This window comes from Cupressus sempervirens, chromosome 7 (genome assembly GCF_028749045.1).
Source record: "Cupressus sempervirens isolate cs-2001-9-10 chromosome 7, ASM2874904v1, whole genome shotgun sequence".
Taxonomy (NCBI): Eukaryota; Viridiplantae; Streptophyta; class Pinopsida; order Cupressales; family Cupressaceae; genus Cupressus; species Cupressus sempervirens.
Genome location: NC_143124.1, coordinates 479111048 through 479125598, shown reverse-complemented (window position 1 = coordinate 479125598; position 14551 = coordinate 479111048). Strand labels below are relative to the sequence as shown.

The window sequence follows — 14551 nt, the reverse complement described above, 5'->3', positions numbered from 1 at the left end:
GAAAGAAATACTAAGTCTGAGTCTCAGAGGGACAACATGAAAGAAATTGAAGATGAAATTCAAAACCTTAATCTTGGAGAAACTCAAAATTCAAAGAAAAGAGCACTTTGGGCCATTAAAACAATCGAGGAAGCACAAGACTTTGTTGCACCTTCTGAAACAATCAAAGAAAGAAAAAAACCCAAAAGATTTTCTAGTTATACAGCAAACATGAATGATTTATCTAAATCAAAACCAACCAATACTTTAGATGCTATTAAGCATACAACATGGAAAGAAGCTATGACAGAAGAATATCAATCTATTATGAAAAATGATGTTTGGGAAATTGTTCCTACACCTAAAGAAAAATCTATTGTTTATTCCAAGTGGATATTTAAAATAAAGCATGTTGTTGATGGTAGCATTGAAAATATAAAGCCAGATTGTAGCCAAATAATTCTCTCAGAAAGAAGGGATTTATTATGAAGAAACTTTTGCTCCTGTTGCCAGATACACCTCTATAAGAGCAGTCCTAGCCATTGCAACTGTAGTGCCTACCCCTAGTTTACATTTTGTTATTGTTTTCGAACTCTTTTAGGCCAGTTTTATGCTTGATGATTAATAGTATTGTTTTGAGATTATCTGATATTGTTTCAGATTCAGTTGATTTATGATGAAATTACTTGGTACTCTATACTTCATGTATGCATGATGATTATTACAGTGTTTTCAGTTATTAATGACAATTAGTTAGATGGATTATCACATGTGTTTTCTTATAGATACTTACCCCATACTACATGTGTATGGTGTGCATGTATGTTTTATTTATGTATAGCGTTTCTGATGTGGTTAAGGAAGGGAGTCGTAGTCACCTGCTAGTCGAAATCTACACGATGCACCACTTCCTACCATTGTCTGTTTAGTTTAAAATATTGTGTTTGTACATGCGTGAATTTTATGCAAATTGCAAGTACCGGGTATCAACTTCCCTGAATTGTCAGGATGAGCGTACCCTATCACATTATCTCAATGGTAAGAGAGGGGAGATAAATTCTTAAGTCCAAATCCTAAACCCAAGTACCGGGTATCAACTTCCCTGAATTGTCAGGATGAGCGTACCCTATCACATTATCTCAATGGTAAGAGAGGGGAGATAAATTCTTAAGTCCAAATCCTAAACCCTCAACCCATTTGTCCTAGAAAATTAAGACAATTATCCAAGTTGTTTACCCTCTGAATGCATCGAATGACGTTAATCCGTGATTATAACCCTTTAGTTTGATCTTGTATGTGTTTTTTCTATGATGGGTTTTCGTATTTTGTTTTATGAGTACTTGGTGATTTTTCTATTAATTAAGTCAAATTAAATGATTTAATTTAATGAAAAATTATTATGGTATTTTAATATTTAATTATATTTAATTAATTGGAAGATTAATTAAATAAAAAGAATTAAATTTAAAGATGAAAATTATAAGAATAATTTTAGAACGTGATAATATTTATTTAATCTAATAATATATTTAGAATTCATTTTTAAATAAATGCTAAATAATATTATTATTCAAGTTAATAAATATTTTATCAATTAACATTTCGAAAATAAATTAAAGCATGAAAAGATATTAATTTATTAAGAGTTTTAAAATTTCATAAAGTATGCATGAGATTAAAATATAACAAATTAAGTAAAAAGTGAAAAAAAAATTAATTTATTGGGAGTTTAAAAATTGCATAACGTGCGCATGAGATTAAAATTTAATAAATTAATTGAAAAGAGAAGTCAAGTGAAAATTAAATGAAGTTATTTTATAATTCAATAAACGTGCAAGCAAAAGATAAAGAAAAGATAACAAGAGTTAAAGTCTGGTGAGCAAGGAGTCCTCTAGGGTGAACGCACAATTAGTGCCCCGATTTTAAGAGAGAACTCCTTATCACCAATTGAGGGTCCATTTTCAAGAACCGGAAGTTTTTGGGAAGGAATGGCAAATTGGAAGGAGAATTTTCGAAAGAGAAAAGGTTTTGAGAGAAGAAATTTCTCTCACAAATCTTCTGGAGGTTTGTGTATTAGCATCAAGCTCAAGTACGATCTTGTGTTTTGATCATTGAATGAATTATGTAACTTGGTATTCCTATCTACATCGTGTTTGTGGAATCTATTTTCCAAGTTTCATGTGTATGAATCTTTCTATCCTTTGTTCTATATCTTTTGATTCCTCGAATCGATCTTCTTCTGTATGCGTAGAGTTCAAACATCATTAAAAGCCTCGTTTAGTAAATTTTAAAAGTGAAGAATAAACAGGAAAGGGTTTTGAAATAATATAGAATTTTTAAATTAAAAATTTGAATGGTTCATTGTGCTTTTCCTACCAGAGTATCGATAAGAAAATTTATTAAAAATATCTATTGAAAATTTTTATTGGGGAGGGGATTATTGTTTTATTAAAATTTTAAACGAAATAAAATTTTAAAAAAATATATAAATAAAAATTAATAATGGGGTGGGCGGGGGCCACCAACCCCCCACCCCACTTTCTTGCCTTCTCCCACCCCGCGTCGCAGCAAGTACTGCCGCGGCAGTAGTACCCTACTGTGGCAGCCTCCCTACCGGCCGTGCAGACCTTAAACACAAGGTTACGTTAGTTATTTTTTAAAATTTTATTTATAAATTTTATTAAATGGTGATTTTAATTAATTTAAATCATTATTATTATTAAGTTTATTAATAACTTTATTAATATCATCAATTTTTATTTTTATTTTTTTTGGATCAGTAAGAGGCCGAAGCCAAGATTTATTATCATGTGTTGTGATTAATTATTATTATTATTTATTAAGAGTGAGTAGATCCGAACCTAAGACCTCTTCAATAAGAGGCTCACAATTTACCACTGTGTTGTAGGCTCTTGCCTCATCAATTTAAATTATTATTTATTAATAAGTTTATTAATAATTTTTATTAATATTTATTAATTTGACTTATTATTTATTAATAATTTTGTTAATAATTTTATTAATATTTAAATTATTTATGGATGTTTATATATTTATTTTATATAATTATTAATTAATTTAATTATAAGTGTAATTTAATTAAGATTAATTAATAATGAAAGGCGTTCAATTAAGTTCTAAATTTATTTAATTATTATAATGTTGATTTTAATAAAATCATAAATTATTTTATTTGAAAATCAATAAGTATTATTTTAATAATTTAAATAAATAATTACCCTTGGATTATTTTTAGGAAATTGATTTAAAATCAAATAAGGGTAATTTTGTATTCTATTCGAACATAAGAATGGGTTAATTCGTAAGGGTGAACTACGAAACTTATTCACTTGAAACATATATTAAACTGGAAACTGAAACCTTACATTTAACTCAACAATATGTTTTAAAATCAAACCAAACTTTGATACCTACACTTTGTTATCTGTATGTTTTCTATGTTTTGGGTTTAAGTTGACCTAGCTTTGACCAGTCTTAGGATGTTACCAAAGGCTTGAGAGTTCTATGTTTGTGAGGTTATGATGATTTGATTTCAATCGTTGATACCCAACCATGGTAATGTGTCTGTTATGCTCTATGATGTGTGTTGATCTATTGATTGTTATTGCTTTCCAGTGTTCTTGTGTGACACTAAGGTGAATGTATGACCTATTTGACTTTACCATTCTAAGTCTTCGATCAGTATTTTTGAGATGCTTTCTAGTTGCTCGTAGAGAACTGATGTGTTATTGTGATTAGCCTTTGATGCCTTCTAGTCACTTGTATAGGATTGAGGTGATTTTTATATGATTCTTTGATTTATAATTTTTATGAACATAGGGTAGGTTATCTATATGTAATGTCGGAAAGTGGCTTGCAATGGGGGCCAGGGCCCTAAGTGGCTGCCAAGGTAACCCATTGTAAGTTGTTTAATAAGTGAAAACTACACTAAATGGGAATAAAATGAACTTAATAAGAGTCTTTATATGTTCTTGCCCATACCTCAAGTGCTAGTGCAAACTACGATTGCAGTAGAGAGAACGCTTGGTTGCGACCTTGCATCCGTAGTATGCCTTGTCAGTACGAGAGGATACTAGTGGCCACATAGGGATCACTAGGGAGTTGGGGTCCTCAGAGACTGCCAGGGTAACTCTAGCGTGATTCGTGTGATGACACTTGCCTGCTTACATAGTAGGTTTCCTACATGTCCTATGTGCCTCTAGGCATAGATGTCGACTTATCTTGGAACCTTTGAGTTAGATTACTTTTAGGGTTTCCTGAACTTAGAGAGTATTTTTTATGTTTGGATTGATATGTTGTTTGGGACTTGAGACTATCTTCTCAGCGCGGTGGGAGTGGGCCATTTAGGTTCCACGTAGTCGGGTGGTAGTGCTTTTTACTCTTACCATTGAGATCCGTCCATTGCTATCGTAGTTGGATTTTCCTTGTTTGCATATCCTTTCATTCTATCTTTGTATCATTATGATGGTGGTTATATCTTATGATGGATGTTTATATCTTTTATGATGGATGGTTTCATTTATGGTATTGTACTTTGTATCATGGATTTGAGGAGGATGATGTAATTCTATTTGTATAAATGTATATTCTATTAGCCTTTCATACCCTGTGACATGTACAGTGGATGATTGAGCATTCCGAATTTTATTGCCAAGTGGCATTCGGAATAAATGTATACTATAATGGACATTGGACTTTTTAATTATTCTTTCATATGGATGTGGTATTTGATGGACTTAATGATAATTAAATTTAAATGTGATTCAACATCATGGGATCCTTAAGGAATGTAACCTGTTATGTATGCTTATAGATGATTGTATGTTGTTGCTTCCGCTACTTTATGTTTGATGTGTATGATATTCTTCTTATTCAAAAAAAAATGTTTGGTAAACTTAGTAAAACTTTAGGTTATTTCTTTTGGAGCCCTTGGCGGGGCGTTACAACAACATTGAAGGGGTGGAAAGTACATCAGATAGATGTAAAAACAACATTCCTAAATGAAAAGATTACAGAAGAAGTATATTTGGAGCAACCTGAAGGATTTGAAACTCATGATCCTAATGTTTTTGTTTGCAGGCTCAAGAAAGTTCTTTATGGGCTTAAGCAGGCTCCAAGGGCTTGGTATGAAAGAATTGATAAGTATTTCACCGGCTTAAGATTCTTGATGCAGGAGCATCGTGCATGGAAAAATTATTGAAAAAAAAAAAAAATTGGACAAAAAAAAAAAAAAATTCTGAAGGAGAGAGAAAAGTGATGAAAATTAGAGGAGAAATAATAAAAAGGGGAAAAAGGAGAAAAGAAAGGAGAAAAGGAGAAATTTCTATTTTCGAGGTGCATAGGTGGTATAATAGAAAAAATAAAATTAAAATGGTTGTCATTCCATTTATCGAGGTGTGGGTAGAATTCTAGAAAGTTATGAATATTGTAGAAAGTTGTGGATATTGTAGAAGGTTATGGAAGTTGTAGAAGGTTGTGGAGGAATTCTAGAAGGTTGTGGATAAGTCATGCATGGGGTGGTAAGTGCCTATTTAAGCAAGGCATATGAGCATTTCTAAATCAAGCTCAAGGAGAAGCTCAAGGGGAAGCTTGAGGAGTAGAAGCTCAAGGAGAAGCTTGAGAAGTAGAAGCTCGAGGAGTAGAAGTTCGAGGAGTAAAAGCTCGAGGAGTAAAAGCGTGAGAAGTAGAAGTTGTGGAAGGTGAAGCTTGGAAAGCTTGGAAGGCTTCAAGGTGTGAAAGAGAAGAAGGAAGTGAAGAGTGAGTTTTCCTGAGTCTGTGAATAGAGCGCCGAATGTGAGGCAGTTTACAGCAGGATTGTGATGGAGTTGTGAGTGTGTAGACAGAGCGCCAAATGTGAGGCAGTTTACACTTGGATCTTGGATTAGGTTTGTGAGAAGAGCTAGTGACTGCGGTTTAGAAACAAGGAGGTTGCTTGGCGGCTTGCGAGCACAAGTTGAGATCTCAGAGGTTTCTACCAGAGTGTGGATCTGGGCTAGCTTGGGTTTGGATTAGATCTTGAGAGATCTTGTTGCATTCTTTGTCATGAGTTGGTAAGGGTGGTGTGGCCCTTCGTCAGTGGTATCAGAGTAGTACCTTCATCAAGTGGTATCAGAGCTGTACTTCATCAAGTGGTATCAGAGCGTACCTACATTAGTGGTATCAGAGCCATACTTCATCAAGTGGTATCAGAGCGTACCTACATTAATTCTTCAAAAATGAAGTCGATCCAAATTTATATTATAAACGAGATAAAGATGATATGGTAATTCTAATACTGTATGTTGATGATTTACTAATAACAGGTGATGATCATCTCATAGATCAATGCAAGAAAGATCTAATTAGAGAATTTGAGATGAAAGACTTGGGACTCCTCCATTACTTCCTAGGACTGGAAGTACGGCAAAATTCGGACAGTATTATACTTAATCAAGGGAAGTATACATTAGATATTTTGAAGAGATTTGGAATGTGGAATTGCAAGTCTATATCTTCTCCAACGGAGACTAATCTACATAAACTTAAAAAAGCAGCAGCAGAATCACCTTCCATAGATTCTACTCTCTACAGACAGATGATTGGGTCCCTTATGTACTTGGTAAATACAAGATCTGATATTTGCTATGTTGTTAATGCCTTAAGTTAGTTTATGTGTGAGCCAAAGGAGATTCACCTAGTTGCAGTAAAACACATTATGAGATACTTACAAGGCACTCTTAATCTTGAGTTCACTGACTCAAATTCGGGTGGAAGTGTTAAAGACAAAAAAAGTACTTCAGGATGTTGTTTCAGTTTAAAATCAACAATGATATCTTGGATATGCAAAAAACAAGCTTCAGTAGGACAAAGCTCCACAGAAGCCGAATACATTGCAGCCGCAATGGCCTCTCGAGAAGTAGTTTGGTTGAGGAAGTTATTTGTGGGATTATTTGGTCAAGCCATGAATCCTACGATTCTTCATTGCGATAATCAAAGTTCCATCAAGCTTTCAGTGATTCCAATTTTTCATGACAGGTCCAAGTATATCGAAATTCCTTACCATTATGTAAGAGATATGGTAGACAGGAATACTGTAAAATTAGAATACATTTGCACTGCAGATCAAACAGCAGACATTTTCACCAATCCTCTCTCTAGAATGAAGATAGATCACTTTAGGAAAAGAATTGGTGTGGTTGAATTGTAATTCATTTGTATTCTTTAAATTATTTGTCAAGCTATTGACTGTTGTGGGCTCCACCATCTATATTCATTATTTAAGAGGTGAGGATCTCTAAGGTAATGAATACTTGTATTAAAGACATTATGAGAGATGACGATCCCTCAAATAATGTACTGAACAGTATAGAACTACTATTAGATCTAAGTGAGTTCAAGATCATTTGTGACATAAGCATTTCCATGTCTATGTATCACAACTTGGATAAAGGAAGAATTTATTCTTCAAACTTTATCCTGTGTTCTAGTAGATCTTAACTCAAACTCAAGTTGTGATATAGGAGTGCCAATTCTTATGAATCACAACCTGGATTGAAGAACTTAATCATTCTTCAAATTTTATCCTATGTATTGCATTACATGCAATACTAATATCACTAGTATAAAGTGATATGTCATATCACAAGATGGTTATATGACTCAGTATCATATGTTACATAATATCATTTTTCTCAAAAGATTCAAATAGATATAGAGTATCAATCTATGCTTATTCATCGTAATTGATGATGCTAGATATGTTCTCTCTCAGTATGATTATCAAGTTAAGAAAGAAAGTTAAATATTAACCATGATATTCATACTGGTCTGAGAAGTGCAGACCGCACTTTAATTTTTTCCCATTATATCATAGAAAGCATATATATACACTAGACTTGGCATTAGAATGGGCGGCGATCCTTGGCAGAAATTATATCTTGTACTAACTATAACAAATTGTTATGTTGGTTAAACATTGTATTATTTCCTTAAGGCATCGATTTCTACAAGTGGCGTTTGGGCCAACCTAGAGAGGGTCATGTCCCTTTAAGGGACATGCCCTTTGTTCTTGATATAAAGGGTAGGTGTTATTGTAGTTTGAGGACACACGATAAACGTAAGTCTGCTCCCTCAAGCAATAATACCTATATGAATTTATTGCAGATATAAAACAAATTCAGATCAGAGTTAAAGGTGATAACTCCTACCTTCAGAACATTACGAAGATCATCTTCAACAATCCAAAAGGATATTATAGAAGTCTGAGTTTTAGAACAAAATTTGCAAAAACTTTATATTAACTTACAATTAACATGGTAATAGGTTACTGAAACAAGGTTTACTTCACACACAATCGTCCTTAGACGACTTGTAAGGGTGAAAGATGCATTGTCCCAAATGCTCATTAGCAACCAATGGAGTGTATGGAAGCAATGGAGTATATGGAAGCAATCCAATACAACAAGGGCTCAAAAGGTAAAGGCAATGATCTTGGATGATGATTGGTGGGGTAGGGTGGATTATGTATTAGAATTCACCAAGTCCATCATGTCTATGCTTTGGTTTGCCGATACTAATGAGCCTTGTTTGGGGGGCATATATGATGCCAAGGACTCCATGCTAAAGAGAGTGAAAATCGTAAGTTTAGATTTTTTACAATTGAACAATACTTTATCCTTGTTTATTGAGAGATTTTGATTTTTAATTTTAATTGACACTACATCAAGGTAACTTATATGAACATCATTTGACATCCCAAGTCATTCATAGGAGAGCAGGATTCTGAGAACACCTTGTACAAAAGGTGGAGGTAATTGTTCTACATCTCTAGAAAAAGATGACTACACCTTTACACATCCTGGCATATGCACTTTCTCCCAAGTATTATAGTAGTGAGATGCTATTCTTGGTAGAGTATCACCATCAAAGATCCTAAGGTTGTTGGTGCGTACAAGAAGCCGTTGAGCAGGCTCTTTAGCACTCCTAAGGTGGCATCGAATGTTAGGAGTAAGTTTGCAGAGTTTGTCTCAGGAAAACATGCAGACCCTAATGCAATCAATGACCAAAGTAGAATGGATGCCATTGGATTGTGATACTTACATAGAAAACATTATATGTACCTCTAACCTCTTGCCATTAAGATCCTGTCACAAGTAAGTTTTTAAGTTTTTTTTTTCCTTTTTTTCTAACCGCTTAGTTTCTAGAATTAGCAAAATTAAATTCCTATTGCATTACAATTTACAATTTCTAATTTTTTTAAATTTTGTTGGTTGTCTCTCTAAGCTGCGAGCTCTTTTGTTGTTTAGCATAACTAGAGTACATACTCTTTTATCCACTCAATGAAGCGTAACCGGTTGGTTTCCAAGAAAGCAGAGGACTTGGTATATATTCACAACAACTTGTGACTCCTGTCACACAAGGATCCAAAATACAAAAAGGGGCCAGAGAAGTTGTGGGATGTATTACCCGAATCTAGTGACTTGGATATGACCATCCAATATCTAACTATAATTACCTTACTAGATGTTGAGGTAGAGGAGGAGGATATAGCAGCATTTGGGGCTAGTAGAACCGATTTGGATTCCAACAATGAGGATCTAGATATAGTTGTAGTCGGGGATGAAGTCATTGATCCCTCATTTTTTGATGACCCATTTGACCTTCGAAGGGCATTTCATACTATGATTGTTGATCGTTGATAAACTATTAAACATTTGTCATTTATCATTATGTTTCAAACTTTATTATCTGGTGAACTAGTCTTTGTTTTAAAATTTCATTTTGCAATTTAGTAATTCAATGTATGATTTTATTTACAATCATGAACATAGATTGATGAGCGAGTATTTAATGTGTGTGTGTGTATCAAAGTAATGGGAATCTATTTCAGATGGGAATTGACCATGAATCGGAATTGAATCAGCCACGAATCCGCAAACTTAAAAAATCCTGAAAATTTAGTAACTTATTTCATAAACCCTTTATCGCTGATTCGATTCCCCGATTCACAAAAAATCATTTGGCTTGAATTGAATCGCCAAATCACATGAATCGCCACGATTCTCATTACTCTCTCTCTCTCTCTCTCTCTCTCTCTCTCTCTCTCTCTCTCTCTCTCTCTCTCTCTCTCTCTCTCACGAACCCAACCATGAACCCAAATGGGAAAAAATTTGCCCGAACCCAGAACCTAAATCCATCCCCAAACCCGAATCAACAACTTAAGATATATATGATGATATGATCACAATTCCTGATGCTATGATTGCAAGTTTTAAACTCTATGGCATTTTTGTTGTTTAAATCATATGATTTTATGATACTATGTAATATTCTAATTTTGACGTGTGCTTCAAGACTTAATAAATATGTGTATATATAATTTTTACATGTTTTTGTACAAAAGAACCCAAACCCATTTCCAAAATTTTGCCATACCAGCAGACCGATTCTTTGAACCTAAACTTAGAACCGAACTCAAATCAGTAACTTAGGAAAATAGCATCCAAGGCCAAAGATGGATTGTCCAAGTGTTTGGTCATGCCATTTGGGCTATCCAATGCACCAAATACATTTATGAGGTTGACTAACAGCCATATATTGATAAGTTTGTGACATTTATCTTGATATATTGAATTATAGAAAAACTATGGATCATATGCAAAATTTGTAATAAGGTTATAAATGCTAAAAGAAGAAAAATTATTAATAAGGTTACAAATGCTAAAAGAAGAAAAATTATTGAATAACTTGAAGAAATTGGTATATTCAAGCTTTGTAGAGCGGCCATCAGCTAAAAGCACTTTTGAAGCAAGGAGCTTTCATGGTTTAGCTAGCTTCTATGGGAAGTTTATTAGAAATTTCAATGGTATTTGTGGTCCAATAACAGAAACAATGAAAGGAAACATAACCGATTTTCAATGGACGACAGCAGCAAAAAAGAGTTTTCAACTTCTCAAGGATAAGGTAACAGATCAACTTATATTAACCTTACCTGACTTAACAGAGTATTTCAAGTAGAATGTGATGCAAGTGGAACAGCCAGTGGAGAGTTTCTGAGCCAAGAAGGAGGACTTGCTGTCTATTTCAACAAAATAGTTAAATAAAGCCAAAAGGAAATATTCATTTTATTATGAAAATTATATGCTACTATCCGAGCACTAAAGAAATGGTGACATTGATTGATTCACAAGTAATCTCTTTTATACACAGATCATCATGCACTACAATACATTATATTAGTCTTACCTGATTAACAGAGTATTTTGGGTAGAATGGGATGCAAGTGGAACAGCCATTGGAGGGGTGATAAGTCAAGAAGAAAGATTCATTGTCTATTTCAACAAAAAATTAAATGAAGCCAAAAGGAAATATTAATTTTAGTATGAAGAACTGTATGCTAGTATTCAAGCATTAAAGAAATGGTGACGTTAATTGCATCCCAAGTGATCTGTTTTATACAATGACCATCATGCACTGTAATAAATTAATAGCCAACATGAGCACAATCAAAGATGTGAATTGGGTAGAATTCTAGCAGAGTTATTTGCTTGTCTGAAAACATAAGAGTGGGAAGACTAATCAAGTAGCCGATGTTTTAAGTAGAAGAAATCTTTTGCTAATTGAAATGAAAATCGAGGTCGCGGATTTGAAGCAATCAAAGAACTATATGAATCAGATGCGGATTTCAAAGAGGCCTAGGTTGCATGTAAAATCCCAATAGAACAAGATAGAACTTCATGATTTGATTACTTTATCCAAGCGGGATTGCATTTGGAAGGCAAAATGTTTGTGCATAACACAAGGGCCTAGATAATTAATAAGAGAAAAGCATATAGGGGACCTGGCTGGTCATTTTGGTGTAGACAACAACCTGGCACAAATAAAAGAAAACTATTATTAGCCTAGAATGAGCAGGGACCCACAACATTTGGTTCAACAATGTTGAGTTTGCTACGTTGCCAAAGGAAGGAGACAAAATACCAGATTGTACCAAATTTTGCCTATTACCAAGAACACAAACAAGCAATGATTCTATATTTACTGTAGTTGATCAATATTTTAAATGCCTCACTTTATTCACTACAAAAAAAACAAATAATGCTTCTTGTATCGCCAATTTATTCTTCGAGAAAATAGTGAAGCTTCATGGTCTACCAAAAAGTATAGTTTCAGGTCGTGATACTAGGTTTATCAATCATTATTGAAGAACATTGTCGAAGAAGTTAGATACTAATAAATTTCAATTCAGCCTATCACCCACAAACAGATGGGTAAACAAAAATTGTGAACAGATGGGAATAGTCCTAGCACAAGCAGAATTCACTTACAACAATACAATTAACAAAAACTACATTTCAGATTATTTATGTATATCACCCAAGGAAGTTAGATACTATGAGAAATAGTACTGGTGTTGGACTTCCACAAAAAAAAAAAATTCATTAGCATTTTTCCTTCATTGATTCAGTTGGCTAGCGTGGATACCAACCAATTACTATTTCTGGAATCATCTCCTCTAAAATGACATGCTCACGTCTGGCAAAAGGACGAAGAATAAAATAGAGTCAAATATAAACTGGGAGTAATTGTCCTGTACTTCGAAGAGGAGTGATGTTAGTGAAATAAATTATTAGTGTTTGGTCGCTGAAGGTATGTGTCTGGAAGAGTCAGGGTCAACAGAAGGATGTTGTTTCTTATGTTTTGATTGAGTTTTATAATAATATTATAATTATGATGATGTTTCTAATGAAGGGCATCAACTATTCCTGTACTGTGCTTCAATTCAACAGCTGTCATATGATCATTAACAGTGATATTTATTGATGACCATCTGCTAGTTTTCAAATAAGATACTCAATAACAATTATCTTAATCTAGTTTTTTTTTTTTTTTTTTTAATTTTCATCTGATTTCTGTAACATGCCAGGGTCAACCACTCTTCCTTTGGTCCTTGACTGTTAAACTGCATTAGATCTCCATTCTCATCCATCTTGAAATTTTCAGTGGAGTAGCTCGCCCACTTCAAAATTTCAGTGAAGAGGCTCCCGACCATGCTGTCTATCCTAGCCCACTACAAAGGTTTCCAGTCAACAGCTCTTGCCTAGTATTTACATCTCAAACCCCTGATAACTATGGCATTCTCCGATAAAAAGAATTAGATCACATTTCGTTGTTGCATAAGTTTGATTTTCACCTCTTAACATGTTTTCCAATGGAGATATGATTTATATGTCACCATTGTCTCGCAACTCTTATTAAGAACTTTTCGAATATATAATATCTTCCTGGTTACCTTCACAATTCTTATCAAGATTAAACTTACCCAATTACACCCTACTCTTCCTAAGGCTCTACCAGCCTGTTTTCCGTTGACAAAGTTGCTTAAGAATGTACCTTCTTATATGCTATTCTTGACTCAAAACTCTTATCAAAACATTAAACCAATTACCAATCGAATGAATTCATGCTAATAGCTGTCAGGTAATTAATCCAAGATGAAAGAATTGTCAGCTTCTACTCGGTCCCGGAATGGGTTTCAGATGTTCCATTTAGTTAACCCTAAAAAGATATAAGAACTTAAACCAAGCATACAATAGGATCAAGTAATCAATAAAGGGCGCAAATCATATAAAACAAAACAGAATAAACATGTAAATGTATATGGATGTTGGGAAAAAACGGAAAAAGCAGAGCATTGGCTGGATATGGCATATACACATATAATGCTGATGTACTAAAGTAAAGAAAGATAATGGATTTGCAATCTCACGGCTGTATGAGTTGAGCTCCTTCAACTCTGTTCTCTTGCTGCTGCTTAATTTCTTCATTGTTGTGGGCAAACAACTGCTGTCGGTGGTCATTTTCATTCCCTTCTTTTTTCAGTCCCTCCTGATATTTTTTTCTTCTCTCTTCTGTTTCTACTTCCTCTTCTTTTCTTCCGTCATCCCCTGCATTATCGTTATTTTCTTCCCTTTTTCTCTTATCTTCCCTTTTTTCCCCTTCTTCTGGTGAGGCGTAGCTGGAAGACAAAGAAGATTCCATGGATGAATAAAGAACAGATAGGTCCAGCCCGGGTTAAAAAATGTCCAGCGTCCGAAAACTTGCCTCGCATGCAGTACGGAGCGAGCAATTTAAATTAGCGCGAGACTGAAGGAGGGAATTGAGAAAAGATGAAAAAGGCTGACAAATTAAGGATCTAAGGGCCCGTTTGGTTGCAAGCGTAGGAATTGAGAATTAGAATAGAAAATTTGAATGAGAATGGAAAATTAAGAATAGGGGAGAGGATCCAGTAGTTGAACACCCTAACTTCACGCTTATCAAAATCTTACGTAAAAATTTCAAATTGCTCTTAATTTTTTACAGTAGCTTACTTGGCGAGTCACCTACTTATAACTAAGGTTTCAAGTCCACGTCACCTGTTATGATGCCACATCAGCATACTTTTTGCCAAGTTGTCCAAAACAGCCCAAGAAAAAAGTGAGACCAATAATAGCGCATAAAGGGTACCCATAGTTGAACAGCTGATGTGGCATCACATCATTGGTTACTTTTTAAAACAAAGGGTACATTTTCA

General features: G+C 34.1%; 1 protein-coding gene across 4 annotated transcripts in view; it reads right to left on the bottom strand.

Annotated features, from left to right (window-relative positions):
- The window catches only part of LOC149547623 (uncharacterized), a 67743-nt gene extending 53530 nt beyond the window's left edge, over positions 1-14213 (bottom strand). For 2 of the 4 annotated variants that reach the window (XM_089791731.1, XM_089791734.1), the window contains exon 1: positions 13748-14191. In XM_089791731.1, the coding sequence (XP_089647857.1) occupies positions 13748-14019 (272 nt within the window). In that variant the 5' untranslated portion in view covers positions 14020-14191. Of the gene's footprint in view, positions 1-13747 lie in introns of all 4 variants that reach the window. The other 2 variants (XM_089791732.1, XM_089791733.1) reach the window with 2 other exon arrangements.
- Between the last annotated feature and the right edge of the window lie 338 nt (positions 14214-14551).